The 15000-nt window shown below is 46.7% G+C and overlaps 1 protein-coding gene across 3 annotated transcripts in view; it reads left to right on the plus strand.

Annotated features, from left to right (window-relative positions):
* Window positions 1–10835, plus strand: part of LOC134435423 (neuronal PAS domain-containing protein 3) — a 456225-nt gene extending 445390 nt beyond the window's left edge. For all 3 annotated transcript variants that reach the window (XM_063184365.1, XM_063184366.1, XM_063184367.1), the window contains 3 exons: window positions 2559–2706; window positions 3917–4032; window positions 9059–10835. In XM_063184365.1, the coding sequence (XP_063040435.1) occupies window positions 2559–2706; window positions 3917–4032; window positions 9059–10767 (1973 nt within the window). In that variant the 3' untranslated portion in view covers window positions 10768–10835. The remainder of the gene's footprint in view (window positions 1–2558; window positions 2707–3916; window positions 4033–9058) is intronic.
* Window positions 10836–15000: the final 4165 nt, after the last annotated feature.

Below are 15000 nucleotides of genomic sequence, written 5' to 3' on the forward strand. Positions count from 1 at the left end.
TTTTCATGGAGTATGTACTGCATATATATTCAGTTCCGGTGCTGCATTTGCAATTTACTAATATTATTATATTTGTCCATAAAGAAAGCAAGTCGGTAAACCAGTCAATTACTCCAGCCCTTGGGACGTCTCTCCTTAAACAATACTATTAGGCGCCCTAATAGTTTTAATTACTGGACTTCTTTCTCTATAAATCACTCTCCTCATAGCGGGGGGCTCGCTTTTTTATGGAAAGAGCTATTTGTAGCTAGCGCCCGTAATTAAACTGAAAAGAATTTGAATTTACTACCTCGTTTGGAGGCCCGGGCCGTTTTCTGGTTTTAGCACACACACACACACACACACACACACACACACACACACACACACACACACACACACACACACACACACACACACACACACACACACACACACACACATGCAGTGATTAATTCGGATACATATTGGTTGAGATAGCCGTTTAGCTGTTCATTTAGCCAAATTTATCGCCGCCGCTCGTTCGCGTGTCTTCACTCCAGTTCACCCGGACAAGGGCATTCCACAGGCTCTCGCTGGGCTGGAGAGGAGTGCAGTATGTTAGGGGTGGGGGTGGAGGGGTAGGGGTGGGGGTGGGGCTGGCAGCCATGATGATGATGCCACATGGCAACGGGCACATCATGGGCAGAAGAGAAGAGTCTCAGTATGGCATGCTGCGGTGAGGAGTACAGTGCGGTATGTTAGGGGTGGGGTAGAGGTGTGTGTGTGTGGGTGAGGGGTGGCGCAAAAGAGAACAGACTCATGGTATGAAGTGGTTAGGAGTACAGTACAGTGCTATGAAGTGGTTAGGAGTACAGTGCTGTATATTAGGAATGGGGTAGAGATGGGGTAGAGGTGTGATGGGGGGCAGCCGCAACGCCACATGGCAATGGGCACATGGGCAGAAGAGAACAGGTGAAGGGGCACATGGTTCAGTTGGCAAAGGGCATTAAGGACCTAGTGTTCGAGTACAACCTGTGGTCTTCTCTTTCACTCATTTTTTTCACTCTCTCTCTCCCACTGTCCTGTCCAAATAAAGGCACAAAAGCTCAAAATATATTTTAAAATGAAAAGGAGAGAACAGGTGCTCGCTTTGGCGTGATGCAGTTAGGGGTAGGATGGGGTAGGAGTGAAGGGGGTGAAAGAGGCGGCAAACATGATGGCACATGGGCAGAAGGCCATTCCACTCGCTGTGGACGACTGAGGTTAGAGGTAGAATGGAATTAGAGGCAAAGGGATGGGGGGGGGGGGGTGGCAGGCAGGATGGCACATGGTCAGAAGGGCATTCCACTCGCTGTGGACTGCTGTGGTTAAGGGAGAGGTGGAGGTGGGGGTGGCAGGCATGATGGCAATGGGCATGAAGGCACCTGGGCAGAAGGGAATTGGCACTCACTGTGGAGTACTGTGTTAGCAAGAGGGGGTGAACATAGCTGACATAATGCCAATGGGCACATTGGCAGAAGGAAGCAGTGCCCTTTGCTGGCACATGCTGGCCACGGCACTCGAACCCGAGAAGTGTCCAGTTATGGGGTTAAACAGTTTAAATTTCACTACAGTTGTCTACATTTTCATCACTGCAGGTTTTTTCATAGCTGTACGTGTCAAAACAATCTCTGTCCTTTGTATGAGACACAGTAAAATAATATTTGGCTACAATGGACTAATTGGTGTAACAGCTATCAAAACAGGGATATTCTGGAACAAATACGTAAACTTGGGGAGTATCGACATTTTTATAGAATGAATTCGTCCTGCAACAGACAGGGGGAGTTGAGTCCAGTATTTTAAGAGCTGTTCAACTTTTGCCACAAGAGGGGGGAAATTCTCTTTAAACAGCTTTGAGAATTTATCCGGCACATTGATTCCCAGATATGTAAACTTAGAAGTTACTTTGAAAGGGGACGTTTTGAATGACATTGAACAAGCTACATTATTTAGTGGGAAAAGCTCGCTCTTAGAGAGGTTAATTTTATAGCCTGAGAGCTTACCAAATCTTTCCAATATATTTAGTGCAGCTGGGAGTGAATGACTTACACCATGAATTTACTTTTACTTTGGACAGCGTTAGCATGTCAGTGTATCTCATGCAGCTGCTGATGGCAACAAAGTCTCCTCTGTGAGCTTCTCTCCTGTGTTTACCCCTCCGTTCAATTCAAATTTGCTTTATTGGCATGTCTGTTTGCATTACTATGTGGACAGAGGACATCAAGAACATTTTGATCATTAGCAAGAACTTTCTAACACAACTGTTACAACTTCTACTTCTCAGCATTATATCTTTCATCTATTGTATCTATTGTATCTATTGAAGCGCATAGATACAATAATGTTCAAGTGATATGTCTTCAAACTCAAAGAAGTCTAGTTGCCTATAGGTGTACTACTTGGATAAATATGACATGGATGAATGAGAGTCCTCATAGAGAATCTTTCTTAATTGACTTTGTTATTAATAAAGAGTACTGTACTCTACAGAGAGTGTATGTATTCTCTGAACTCTTCCTCTGTTGTTGAGTCCTCTGTTTTCTCCTGTCCTGTAGTGATGAACAAGGGCCAGTGTGTGACCAAGTACTACCGCTGGATCCAGAAGAACGGCGGCTACATCTGGATCCAGTCCAGCGCCACCATCTCCATCAACGCCAAGAACGCCAACGAGAAGAACATCATATGGGTCAACTATGTCCTCAGGTCAGCATGCTAGTCTTTGCTGAAAATTGAGCATTGGGTTTATTACTCAAGTGCGTGCGTGCGTGCGTGCGTGCGTGTGTGTGTGTGTGTGTGTGTGTGTGTGTGTGTGTGTGTGTGTGTGTGTGTGTGTGTGTGTGGTGTGTGTGTGTGTGTGTGTGTGTGTGTGTGTGTGTGTGTGTGTGTGTGTGCGTGCGCGTGCGTGCGTGCGTGCGTGCGTGCGTGTGTGTGTGTCTGATTGTCTGTCTCGTGCATGTGTGTGGGCACATGGGAATGTGAATAACGTAAGTATGGTATGTGCGAGCATTGCCCAATATCTGTCAATATATCAATATCCAGTATAAGTGCATGTGTTGTTCTTTGCACACATCAGTGTCTCTCTGTGTCTGCATTTGTTCCACTGAACATCCTCTTCAGCTTTTTGGGAATAAAGAAATTTGCAGAACACTTAGCTGCCAATAAGTTGATTTCTTCCCCCATTCCCAAAACCCAACTCCCAACTGCCCTCCCCTCCACCTCTGCAACCCCCGCTCTCCTCCTCTCTCCTCCTCTCTCGTCACCCTCCACCCTCCTGCCAAGGCCCTTTGCTTAATTTCCTCCACCTCTGCTGCACTAAGCAAGGGCTTTGTCAGAGATCATTAGAGAGGGGATGTTCTTTTGGGAGCCGGAGGATCAATCCTGTGGTGGGGAAGAGGAAGAAGAGAGAGAGAGAGAGAGAGAGAGAGAGAGAGAGAGAGAGAGAGAGAGAGAGAGAGAGGAAGAGAGAGAGAGAGAGAGAGAGAGAGAGAGAGAGAGAGAGAGAGAGAGAGAGAGAGGAGAGAAGAGGAGAGAGAGAGAGAGAGAGAGAGAGAGAGAGAGAGAGAGAGAGAGAGAGAGAGAGAGAGAGAGAGTGAAGAGTCTGGTCTAGAGTGCCGCGCTGTGTGCTTCTTCACGCCACTGCCCACAATCTCCCGCACATCATTTCCTATTGCCACTACCGATGACTATGACTGCACGTCTGTGTGTGTCTGTGTTTGTGTGTCTCTGTTTGTCTGGTTGTGCAATTTAGCGTTTTATAATTATTTGTACTAATTATTTGGTGCTGTCTCTCTCAATTATTTCATTTTTCATCCTCTTTTCCTTTCTCTTTCTTTGTCTTACTTTCCTCACTTATCGTTCTCTCTCTTTCGCTCTCTCTCTCTCGTTCCCTTTTGTTTTTCTTAACATCTTTCAGCAATCCGGAGTACAAAGACGTGCCCATGGATATCGCACAACTCCCCAACCTCCCTGAGAAGGCATCCGAGTCATCAGAGACCTCCGACTCCGAATCTGACTTCAAGGATAACTCCGGTACCATAAGCCCTCTTCCTCTCACACACAGGCACCTCAACACCTCCCCTAACGGCACCTAACACACACACACACGTGCGCACACACACACGTGCGCACACACACATGCGCACGAAAAAATTGAAAAAGGTGCACACATAGCTATTTACGTTACTAGCATGACAGATGTCTAATCTATCGGTTCTATGTTACACATAGCTTGAGCGACATCATATTTGGATACTACAATGTTGCTTTCTGCCTTCAGAAAGTCATAAAGTGTCAAACTAAAGATAAGTCTAAAGTAGTTGATCGGGTGGCCGCCATGATTGTTTTTTGATTCATCGGTGAGGGCGAGCTGACGCATGGCGTTCTGGGTAGAAGGCAGTGTCAGGACCTACTCAGCTCGGTTCAGGCAGCTGAAAAAAAACGAGGGCTGGTTTTTGAGCTGTGCCATGGTGTACTTCACTAATAGAAGCAATAAACGACGGCTGAGTTGTGCCGTGTCGAGCTATACCGGGTAGAAAACGGGCAGTGTAGAAGGGCCTTAAGTGACCATCACACACCCACCATAGACAGACTGGTATTGTTGACTGTGATTGTTGCATTCACCCAGTAACCATCACTGACAGCTGTGCAGAGCATGAACACATTAATAAACTGCATCAGCAGGTACTGTGTTGGTAGGGTAGCATAGCTCTTCAGAAGTTGGCTAAAGATGCTCCGCATTCCCTCCCCCTGCCCTCTCTCTCTCTCATGGGCACACCTGTGGGAGGAGACGGTGCCAGCTCATTGTCCATCGGCATGGCTGTTGGCACAGGCCTCCATGTCTCTTTTGTAGTGCAGCGGCACTGCCAGCTCACACTGGGAGTAGGACAGGGAGTGGTTGGTGTGTGTGTGTGTGTGTGTGTGTGTGTGTGTGTGTGTGTGTGTGTGTGTGTGTGTGTGTGTGTGTGTGTGTGTGTGTGTGTGTGTGTGTGTGTGTGTGTGTGTGTGTGTGTGTGTGTCTGTGTGTGTGTGTGTGTGTGTGTGTGTGTTATGGGTGGAGATAGTGGTGAGGAGGGTAGTTGGCTCGATGGTGCAAGGGAAACAGATGGGGACGGAGGTGAATGGGAGTCTGTGGGAGTAGAGGGTGGATGGGTGGAGACCGTGGAAGGTGGATTAGGTGGGTAAGGGTAGGGTTGTGTGTGTGTGACATGGGTGTGGTGGATGGATGGCTAGGGGGGTTGATTGGCTAGGTGGGGTGGATGAGTGGGGTGGAAGGGAATGGCGTGTATATGGGAGTGGAGGATGGATTGGTGTGGGTAGTTGGCAGGGTGGTGTGGTTTGGGTTGCATGGATTGATAGGAGGGTAGTTGACTGGGTGGGGTGGATGGATGAGGGTGGATTGGCGGGCACGGTTAGTGCCAGCTGCACCCCAGCCAGAACGATCTGTCTGTGCACTGCGCAGCAGTAGACTGGCCTGGCCTGGCTTGGCTGGCTGGCAGTGCCACAGGCTCCTGGGGGGATAGAGTTGCCAGCAGAACCCCCAAATGAAGCTGTACAATTAGTTCCTGATAAAAAGCACGGCCGTGCACTACACGGCACAGACACGCTCCTTCCAGGAGGGCAGGATGTAAGACAGGAGAGGGGGGCGGGGCATGGGGACAGGCAGCAGGCACCGCAGGAAGGGGGACACTTGACATGAGTAATCACAGGCTAGGAGTTTTAGTTTTTGCTCCCCGAACACAACGCTTGTATAAACGGGCAACTTCTATATTTTAAATAGACATGGTAATTACGTATTATTGATGGTGTATAGTATGAGTAAGTGTTCAAATTGATACACAAATTGTTTGAATGATCTAATTACTGTAATAGAAACATAAATGTACCGCAGTGTTTCCCACATCATTTCCGCTAGTCAAGGTGGTGGGGGATTAACCACTATCAAAGACATGTGACCCATCACCATTGGAAAGGCTGTGTTGTGCATTTTTATACGAAATATGATATAAAAAACCCTAAAAGTGACACAAGTTTAGTTTTAATTGAATTCACAACACAAAATGCTTATGTTTCAAGTCAAGTCAAGTCAAGTCAAGTCAAGTTTATTGTCAATTTCTTTACATGCACTGGTCATACAAAGAATTTGAAATTGCGTTTCTTGCTCTCCCATGCAGACATAGACTAATCTAGGTAAGGACATAGACAGTATAGACATAGACAGTACTCATACATGGACATAGACAGTATGGACGTAGACATTGCTCATACAGACATTTAAAGTGCAAGACTGGACAACAGAAGACTTGTAGAGAACATACATTAAGAGGAGGTATTTTGTTGTTCTTTTTCTAAAAGTCCTTTATAGCGTTCTGACATAGTAATAGTAGCATTTGAAGAAATAAATAATTAAAAAAGGTTTTTATTAAATACACCAGCAGCAGTATGTGTGTGTGTGTGTGTGTGTGTTTGTATGTGTTTTGTGTGCGTGTGTGTGTGTGTGTGTGTGTGTGTGTGTGTGTGTGTGTGTGTGTGTGTGTGTGTTTAGTGCAGGTAGAAAGTGCGGTGTGCGTCTGTGTGTGTGTACCTGTGTATGTGTGTGTGTGTGTGTGTGTGTGTGTGTGTATGTGTGTGAGTATGAGTTGTGTGTCAGTGTGTGTATGTTTGGGTTTAGTGCAGAAAGTGCAGTGTGCTTGTGTGTGTGTGTGTGTGTGTGTGTGTGTGTGTGTGTGTGTGTGTGTGTGTGTGTGTGTGTGTGTGTGTGTGTGTGTGTGTGTGTGTGTGTGTGTGTGTGTGTGTGTGTGTGTGTGTGTGTGTGCATGTGTATGTTTTGAGTTAGTGCAGGTTGGAAGTTCAGTCACAGATGTAGTAGTGCAGGTGGAATGTTCAGTCGCAGATATGGTGGTGGGGATGAGGGGGGGAGCGTTGTCAGTGGCCTGGCTGGCTAGAGGCTGACAGTGAAGGGAGAGTGGGTTGAGTGTTCAGTATCTTGATTGCTTTATGCATCGTACTGCTTGCAAGCCGGCTTTCCGGGTGAGGCGTGCGGTGTAAATGTCCTGCAGGGAGGGGAGTGGTACTCCAATGATCTTCTTCGCTGTGTTCACAACACGCTGGAGTGTCTTCCTGTTTTTCTCCGTGCAGCTTCCTCCCCACACTGTGATGCAGCTGGACACGACGCTCTCTATGGTTCCTCTGTAGAATGTTGTCATGATGGAGGGTGTAGCACTTGCCTTCTTTAGTTTGCGCAAGAAGTAGAGACGCTGATGGGCCTTCTTCGCCAGTGATGTAGTGTTGGTGGTCCAAGAGAGGTCGTCGCTGATGTGCACTCCAAGGAACTTGGTGCTGCTCACTCTCTCCACAGCATCACCGTCGATGGTCAGTGGTGGCAGTTGTTTTTGGACCCTCTGAAAGTTGACAACAATCTCCTTGGTCTTGTTGACATTCAGCAGGAGGTTGTTGTCTTTGCACCATCTGGCCAGCAGGTCTACTTCTTCTCTGTAGTGGGTCTCATCGCCCTTAGTGATGAGGCCCACCAGTGTTGTATCATCCGCAAACTTCACTAGATGGTTAGTGCTGTGGGTCGTTGTGCAGTCATGTGTCAGCAGCGTGAACAGCAGGGGGCTGAGAACACAACCTTGCGGAGCCCCCGTGCTCAGGGTCAGGGTGCTTGAGGTGTTATTCCCTACCCGTACTGCTTGTGGTCTCTGCATCAGGAAGTCCAGCAGCCAGTTGCAGATGGATGTGCTGAAACCTAGTTTGTCCAGTTTTCTGATGAGTTGTTGTGGTATTATGGTATTGAATGCTGAGCTGAAGTCAATGAACAGCATTCTCACCAGGGCACCTAGTGAAGGTGGCAGGTGTTAGCTGTGTTAGCTGTGTTAGTAGTGGGCACCTTAGTTATAAAGAGCTTGTACCGGTTCATAAATGTAAAGAAAATACAATCATGTCATACTGTATGTGGTATCATGATATATGCAGCGGTATAATATCCATTGTTTTATAAATAACAGAGAAATTAATATCCAACCATCCAACCAACAATTTTATTGAGTAATTTATGGATGGATGGAGGCATGGATGAATGCATGGATGGATGGATAGATGGATGGGTAGCTAGATGTGATGGAGGACTAAATGAAGAATTGCATGGCTGGATGGGTAGAGGAGTGGATTCTGGCCATCCATTTCTGAGAGTGATGATGGGGAGGATATCTGACAGTACAACTATAACTTTGACTTTTATCTGTTCCACAATGTCGAACTCCTTCCTTTGAACTTTTGAAACAGCCAAGAGTTCAAACTTTATTCTTTCCACATAGTTCTTTAACTCATTCTCTTTTGTGTGTTCCTCTTTCTCTCTCTCCTTGTGTGTCTTTTCCGCCCCATGTGTGCTTAGCTTCTCCCCCACGTGCTCCTCCAGAGGACAACTCATAAAGTCATTGTGTTTCTCTTTTTTATTATTTATTTTTGGGCAGCTTTTTTTCGCCTTTATTAGGACAGTATAGTGAAGAGTGGGACAGGAAACGAGTGGGAGAGAGAGACAGGGGGGGTGTCCAAGATATGACCTCAGGCCAGAATCGAACCTGGGTCCCCGCTGTAACAGTCCAGTGCCCCTACTGTTTGATACTAGGACAGTCCAAAAAAGATGAGGCGCACACAAGGCTTGCAGGTTCAAAAAGTGTATTGTGGCCAACAAATTAACAAAAGAAGTCAACGGAAAATATCTGGAGCTACAAACGTTTCGGACCTAGTCCATTATCAATGTCTCCAGTACTGCTCCAGCCTCATGTTTTTTTGACTGTCCTAGTATCACTATTTTTGGTGAACAGTCGCACCAAGCAACAAGCGATCCTAAGTTAAGGCGCAGACGCCAACCTTCTTTGTTCCCCTACGGTTTGAGCCACAGCTGAGCCCAGTCATTGTGTTTTTCGTTCTCTCATTTTGGTTATCCTCCATGTTCTGCGTCCAGAGTACGTACAACTCATCAAGTCGTTGTGTTTCTCTCTCTCTCTCTCTCTCTCTCTCTTTGCATGTGTCTTCCCCCACGCTCCCCCAATTCCAGAGGACAACGAGAACTCCAAATCGGACGGCAAGGGCAACCGCTCCTCGGAGCACAGCGAGGACCCGGAGTCGGACAGCAAGAAGCCGTCGTCGCGGCAACCCTCGCACGAGCAGCAGCGGGAGATGATGATGCGGAGGCAGGAGGAGGAGGAGGCCGAGGCCGACAGCGACAGCAACCCCGAGAGCCAGGACAGCGAGGACAGCCTGGAGGCCTCCGACTGCGAGGCCGAGAACAAGCAGCCGAGGCTGGGCACCGTGGCCGGGGCCGTGGGGGGCGGAGGCGGAGGTGGTGGAGGAGGACGCCTCAGGGGACTGCACATCAAGGTGGAGCACTACGCAGACACCGATGCCCTGGAGCTCCCCCACCACCATAACTCCAACTCGTCGTCGTCCGACGAGGAAGAGGACGAGGAGGAGGACGACGACGACGATGAGGAGGAGGATGACGACGACGATGATGATGACAACCCGACGGGGCTCAGCCCGAAGGATTGCGGCATGAGCATCGCCGAGCTCGCCGGCGCGGCCGCCAGCAGCAAGCACCAGAAGCGCAAGAAGAGGCGGAAAAAGCAGAAGTGGAACGGCGGCGGGCGCAGGCAGAGGATGAGGCTGTCCCCTGGGGAGGACGACGACCCCGCCGTTAGCCCCTCTTCTTCCATGGCCCTGGGCGGCGCCGGAGAGCAGCCCCCGCTCCTCCCCCCGCCCTCCCCGGCCAGCGCCTCGGTGCTCAAGATCAAGACGGAGATGTCGGAGCCCATCAACTTCGACAACGACAGCAGCATCTGGAACTACCCGCCCAACCGCGAGATCTCGCGCAACGAGTCCCCTTACAGCATGACCAAGCCCCCCAACGGTGGTGGGGGCAGCGGTGGCAGCAGTGGCAGCGAGACCTTCCCCTCTCCGCAGGGCTCAGGGGGACTCCAGGTCTCCATCCCCGACTCGGTGCTCACCCCTCCAGGCACTGACGGTGGCGGTGGTGGTAGTGTCACCCGGAAACAGGGGTTTCATGGAAGCGGCACCAACGGAGGCACTCCCAACTCCACCTCCAGCGTGGGCTCGAACCTAGCGCCACCCTCCAGCTCCTCCTCCTCCTCCCCGCCCTCCCCACTCCTCTCGGCCTCCCCGCGGGACAACAAGCAGCCGGGAGGCCCTCCCACCACCCCCACCACCACCACCTCCTCCACCTCCTCCTCTTCCTCCAGCTCGGGCTCCCTGCTCTACAGTGGCGACCTGGAGGCGCTGCAGAGGCTGCAGGCGGGCAACATGGTGCTTCCCCTGGTGCACCGGGTGACGGGCACCCTGGCTGCCGCCGCCGCTGCCTCCAGCACCTCGGGCTCCGGGGGGGCGCCGCGCGTCTACACCACGGGCACCATCCGCTACGCGCCGGCCGACGTGACGCTGGCCATGCAGGGCGCGGCCAACCTGCTGGCGGCGCCCAACGCGCACAGCGCCATGAACTTTGTGGACGTCAACTCGCCGGGCTTCGCCATCGACCCCAAGACGCCCATGGAGATGCTCTACCACCACGTGCACCGGCTCAACATGTCGGCGGGCCCCTTCGGCGGCGCTGTCACCGGCGCCAGTCTGACCCAGATGCCCGCCGCCAACGTCTTCACCACGGCCGAGGGCCTCTTCTCCACGCTGCCCTTCCCCGTCTACAGCAACGGCATCCACGCCACGCAGACGCTCGACTCTCGCAAGGAGGACTGAGGAGCTCTCGGAGGAGCCAGCGTGGAGGCGAGGCGCTCCCAAGGCTCTCAACATCCTCCACCAAGGAGACCACCTTACTGTGTTGATCATCTGACTGTGTTGTTAATACTGGAAAGACTCTTTTCCCCCGAAAAGACAGCGAGAGAGACACAGGTTACGAACAAATGAACGTTAAAAAAACATGAACATGAACTTTAAAAAATAGTAATACAGACGCAAAACTGTGTTTTCAAGCGGGAGACTGTGAGATATAATGTAAAAGGGACATTTGAAATAATTCTAGCACTTTGAAATTTCGAGCAATTGCGCTTGTTGAATTGAAATGTATGGTCCTCCCCCCTGCCCCCTCTGCCCAGTCTGTACCCTTCCCCCCTTATTTGCCCTTCTCACGTCTTTTTCTATCTTTCTATCTTCCCGTCTCTCTACTCTTTCTAGGCTTCCTCTTTCTATCTCTTTCTTACCTCTCTGCTCTGTAGGTGTCAGTGACATTTTTCCTCCGAATGGACAAAGCTGACCGACTTTTTTTTCTTCTGTCTCCAGAGAATTTGCACCACTGGGGTTAAAAGGGACTTCTCTGTAGGCAGAAAGAGGTGTACTTTTTATTTGAGTGGAATTTTGTTGCATCTTTATTCGGATGCCTTGTATATTTAAAGGTGACTGAAGGGAATGTCAGCAGAAAAAAAATGAAACGAAACAAAAAGAAATATCGAGAAACTGTGATTGTTTCAAAACCATATCTTGATGTGATCAAGGTTGATATGATGACAAAAAGGATGTTACCCTGTTTGACCTAGTTGAAGGGGTTTATGATTCTTTCTATGTGAGGGAATTAGTATTTTAGAAATTAATGTTTTTCTTTTCATTTTTTATAGTTCAGATTTAACTTGCAAATCATACACTTACTTAAAAAAAGCAATTTCAGCCGGGTATTGACCTGTGAATAGAATGTTACTGCAAGAACAATTACAACATCAAAAAAAAGCCAGAACTTTGGAACAGGTCGGTAACATGATATCGTGATTCCCAGTTCCATCTTCTACTTTGCGGATCCATGGTGCTATCATCCAACAATCTCACTCTCCACTGACCGGTGTAGGCACTGTACAAGGGCCAGAGATGAAAACGATTGTTTGGGGAGAATTTTTCTGTACGTGTTTTTCTCTCTTTTTTCTTTTTTTTTACCAACCCTTACTACCTATCTAAACTCTACTCATACCCAATCCTGTTTGATTTACAACGTGTTCTGCTCAATCTAATTGGGCACTAGAAAGACAAAAGAAGCAGGTTGGTTTTTTTTATTTTATTGTATTGTTTCTTTTTTTTCCTAATTTCATGTTTGAAGTGAATCACTTAACTTTCTCAGTCTGACTGAGACTAATGAGGATGGAAGACTTGAAAATGAATGTTAAACATAAAACACACTTTTCTTTCACACTTTTCTCTTGAAGATTTTTTTTATTATTCTTCTTTTTACCATTATTTCTGTCTTTTATCGAGCTCTCCCTTTGTTATCTGAAGTCCAGCATCTCTGCCAACTCCCAACAAATCAGTTTTTCCTTCCACTGTATGCTTCTACTCTCAGAAACCACATATCATGGATGTTGATACAAGGACATGCATTTCAGTCAGAAATGTAAAAAAAAATGTTTTTGAAAAAAATCGCATTCCTATTTTTTTTTCTCCACCGTTGCCAAAAAATTTGATGATTCTTTTTTATTATTCACAGATTGGTGTTAAAACACTGTGATTTTTTTGTCGTTAAAGGAAAAAAATGAGAAACGATAGTAATAAAATTGAAAATACTGTCACTACATTCTTTGGCAGCCATCCATCCAGTCATCTATTACCAAGCGTGAACCCCGTAAACGTGTACAATGTGTAAGTGTCACTGGCTGTCAGTACCCATAGCGATTTCAGTGTGTGTTACTATATGCAGTATATACCAAGCCGATGTAGCGTTTCGTCCTTTGTCTTCTCTGTGCTATTTCTCTAGTCTGGGGGCGGTCATGGGCGTAGGTGGGGGGCTTCAGCTAGCAGCTCGGTCCCCCCCTCTCTCCCTCCCCAATCCCCTCTGCAGTCTTAGTGAACCAGTTGAGGTTAGTGGATTTTGTGTGGTGGCCTTCCCAAATGTAGTGTCACCTTTTTTGCTGCTTTTTTCTTTCGTCTGTACTTCCCTTTCTTTCTGTTTCAGCTATTGCTTTTGCTGTGGTGTAGTCTTTCTACAGACCTCTCTTTCTCTCAGAGAAAAAAAGACTCTTAACTAGCTCAAAGGTTTTATGGAGCCATTTTTGCCACTGAGGAATTCTGGGATTGCCGTTTCCAGCTTGCATTTACTCCTATGAAAAATTACGACGACGAAGAGAAACAAAAAATAATGTAGCATTTAGATTTTAACGACTAGACTGGAACCATACAAGCCTCAGTTGCGAACACATTCCCAGAGTCCTTTCTGCTTCTTGTATGCATTGGGTGTATTTCATTGGTCTCCGCTAAACCTGTTGACTTCAAGGACCCTGCAACTCACAGGAATTAATATTGAAAAAAAATAATCGTTAATGGTAGTATTTCAGGACAATAATACAATTTTAAAGATTTCTAAAGAGATGAAAAAAATATTTCGCACTATAAATCTATTTTTATAGGTGTTTTGAAATTGCATGTTTACTAAGTTGACTGTTTGGTTTTACTTGATTTTGTTCGGTCCAGCAGCTTTGTCGAAGTTAAGTGTTTTTTAGTCTGTCCAGCGAGGGGGATGGGGAAGATCCTTCGTCTTTTTAACTGAATCAGGCTTTGCTTATCAGGAATTCAAAAAAAAAGAAGAAATGTCTGTGGTTTGTTTCTGTAAACATGTTGCTGTTAACTCAAACCCAGGTCGTGATAAATAAATGTTTTTAGACAAAAAAAAAAAAGTTGAGAGGAAAAAATTGTCAGGTTGGATTATTTTGATTTAACAGAGGAGGCGGTTGCAGGAGAACTTTGGTGTCAGCAGACAAGAATGAAAACGGAACCCTATAGTGTATAGCAGTCCAACATTTTGTATGTGGCAAATCAATGAATGGGGTTTGGAGGAGGTGAGGGCGAGAGAGAGAGAGAGAGAGAGAGGGAGGGGCAGCTTCGAAAAACAGACACAGTGGACCAGGAAATACACCCATATGTTGCAAACCGAGCAGCTGTGTGAGCTGCTTCAATGTTTTTTCTGTGTTGTGTCAAAAATGATTGCTGGTGATTTAATCTTAAACTAATCTCAGCTGCTGTCAGATAAATAGTGTTTAAAAATGACAATATGAAAAATCACTTCATTACCTGTGACAAAAACTGTGTCTGTGTTTTTAACTATTTCTTGTACAATTATACAGATTCTTTTATGAGGAACTTGGTGCCAAGTAGGAAGAAAAAAAACTATGGGAGAAAAGGGGGGTTTCTCTTAGTCTCAATGTTAACAGTGTTATAAAATTCTAAAAAGCAAACAAATTAAAATATTAAAAAAGAGAAAAAAACTATGGTACATTTTTTTATTTTATTTTTTATCGTTTTGTTTTCATAGGAAAACATGAACTAACTGAAGCTAACTTTGAGTGCCTGGCTTATTTTTTGAGAAACATCTTTCTTTGGTTTCTTCTGTTTATATTTGTTTGTCATTTCCCATGAATAATGCTGCAACTCAGAATTGTACATACTTCATTTTACAACAGGGTTCTTTTATACTTTTGTAGGTTTTCATTCAGTTTTCAAAAGATTACATGTCATACATGGTTGTCTTTCTGTAACCCGGTTTTTACCATCTTACAGGTGCCATATTCATAATAAACTTCTCTTGGATTTGTCAAAGCGGCATCCCTTTCTTTTTGCATTCAACCATTCCAGGCAAACAATGCCACACACTTCAGTGACTGGCAAGATTTTCGTTTTCTTTTTTTCCCTCCTTTTGTCTTCCTTACTTTCCCTTCTTCCTTGCCTCATTCTTTCCTTTATCTTTACAGTTTTCTTTCAGTTTGATGTGTTTTTCAAGAGGGACTGTACTCCTCCTGATATTGTTTTTTTTCCCATGTGTTCAAAGCCCGGCTTGTTTTTCTCCTTCTTCCATGGGCAGGGCCACCATTGAGACATGATGATCTCTTTCAGGTACAGTTCGATCACTGAGGGAGAAAGCAAAGGACAGGGTGGGGGGTCTGGTTTGATGAAGTCTGCGGTTGTGGCTGACTTCACTGATTTTCGAATGTCTGCCAATCTGTC

The sequence above is a fragment of the Engraulis encrasicolus genome, chromosome 19 (genome assembly GCF_034702125.1).
Source record: "Engraulis encrasicolus isolate BLACKSEA-1 chromosome 19, IST_EnEncr_1.0, whole genome shotgun sequence".
NCBI classification, from domain to species: Eukaryota; Metazoa; Chordata; class Actinopteri; order Clupeiformes; family Engraulidae; genus Engraulis; species Engraulis encrasicolus.